Source organism: Pygoscelis adeliae, unplaced genomic scaffold (genome assembly GCF_000699105.1).
Source record: "Pygoscelis adeliae isolate BGI_AS28 unplaced genomic scaffold, ASM69910v1 Scaffold120, whole genome shotgun sequence".
Classification (NCBI taxonomy): Eukaryota; Metazoa; Chordata; class Aves; order Sphenisciformes; family Spheniscidae; genus Pygoscelis; species Pygoscelis adeliae.
In genome coordinates, this window is record NW_008824032.1 from 4,186,501 (window position 1) to 4,188,136 (window position 1,636).

At 50.3% G+C, this 1,636-nt stretch overlaps 1 protein-coding gene across 1 annotated transcript in view; it reads right to left on the minus strand.

Annotated features, from left to right (window-relative positions):
* Positions 1-1,636, minus strand: part of VANGL1 (VANGL planar cell polarity protein 1) — a 36,323-nt gene that overhangs the window by 2,746 nt on the left and 31,941 nt on the right. The window contains exon 7 of the mRNA XM_009329384.1: positions 1,366-1,636. Coding sequence (XP_009327659.1) covers positions 1,378-1,636 — 259 coding nt within the window. The 3' untranslated portion in view covers positions 1,366-1,377. The remainder of the gene's footprint in view (positions 1-1,365) is intronic.

Genomic DNA, 1,636 nt, shown 5'->3' on the forward strand with positions numbered 1-1,636 from the left:
ACGAAAGCTGCACTGATGGGCAAAGGCAGCCTTAAATTGCAGTTTGGTTTGTAAGAGCTACACATCTCTTGCGGGAGCAGATCCCGGCATTGAAAAGAAACTCCTGCAGTACAGAAAGGCCAAGAAAGGCAGGCAGATTTTCAGCATTCAGACACAGTTTGGTATTTCTTAGCTATAGCTGAAGGCGTACGGTGGGGAAGGACACACTGCAGTGTTTCCAGAGCACAGCAGTTCTCCAAAGCAAGTGCACGTGGCAGAGGTCAGCCCTTCCCTGGCTCCTCTCCTCAAGGAGGGAAGTGCTTTTGCCCATCTTTCCTCCAGATGCACTTGAAGCCAGCTGGAGAAGGAGGGGCACATTCCTGCCTGCACCCCCCTTCCCCTCAAAGAGGCTGTCAGACATAGGGAGGGTCTGTGATTTATCTGAGGAGGAGCCAGCTACTTACCTACCCCTGTCCCAGTGCAAATATGCAGCCCTTGCAGGTGCAAAAGGAAGCGGCGGTAAGGCAGACCCTGAGGGGACCATGGCTGGAGAAACACATTTGGAAAGCCAGACAGAAGGGGACAGAAATGGGGAGCCTTGGGAGTGCCCGACACAGATGCAGGCAAGCAGGAGAGAGGGAAGCAGGTGAGAGATAACAGGGAGCTGTGTCACACAGAACAGTTTCACTAACAAGCACTGGTAAAAAAAATACAAAAAAAAAAATTGAAGAGCTGCAAGATGGGCTGATCCAGTTCAAGGCAAGCAACTTCAGAGACACAGAGAGCAAAACCATCCCACTATGCTCGTACAGGTCCAGCACTGACAGAAGAGGGCACATGGAGAGGAGGAAAAGAATAAGTCTTCAGTCTCCAGATTAGGTGGCTCACAGAAACAGCCCTCTCACACCCACCCTTTGATACCCTCTCCTCCCTGAGTGAACAGGGACTGCAACCCGCCCCGTGCAAGCAGGTTTCTATAGTGAAGAGGTGAGCAACGTGCTCTCAGAAACAGCTACAGGTAGCAAAGGCAGAGACACAAAAGCGCAGGCGCGTGCACGGCGTAAGGCAGCACTCCAACAAAAATACCGACGTTGCAATCGTGCGAAGAGAGAGCGTGAGATTTACAGTATGCCTGGGAAGGGGTGGGGGGGGGTGGGGAGAAAAAAATCTGTTCTGTCTCCAAGGCCGAGCTAACCGAGCCAAGTCACCCTGTCGCCTCTTAAGATATTTCTTTCCAGATAAGATATCCCAACTCCCCCCTCCCCTTTCCAAATAAAGTGCAGATGGTCAAATATTACTGGTCCATCATCTGCCAGTTTCAGTCAGCATTGGGGAAATTAAACCCAAAAGCACAATATTGAAAAAAAAAATCCCCAAACAACCCACCCTCAAAATCCCTTAGACTGAAGTCTCAGACTGTAAGCGGAGGACAAATTTATGAGATTTAGGGTCTATGAACTCTTCTGAGAGTTTGATGAAGGGGATTTTCTTCACATTAACAACAAGGCTGAAGTCCAAGCACTTGAGGACAAAAACAATGCCGTCTTGTAACCCGCTTGTGACTGCTTCCTCACTGACAAGCGTCCACTGCTTGGAGAACCAGCGATCCCTGTCGTACTGGAGGGTTGGGCCCGGGTTGAGGTAACGCTCCAGGAAT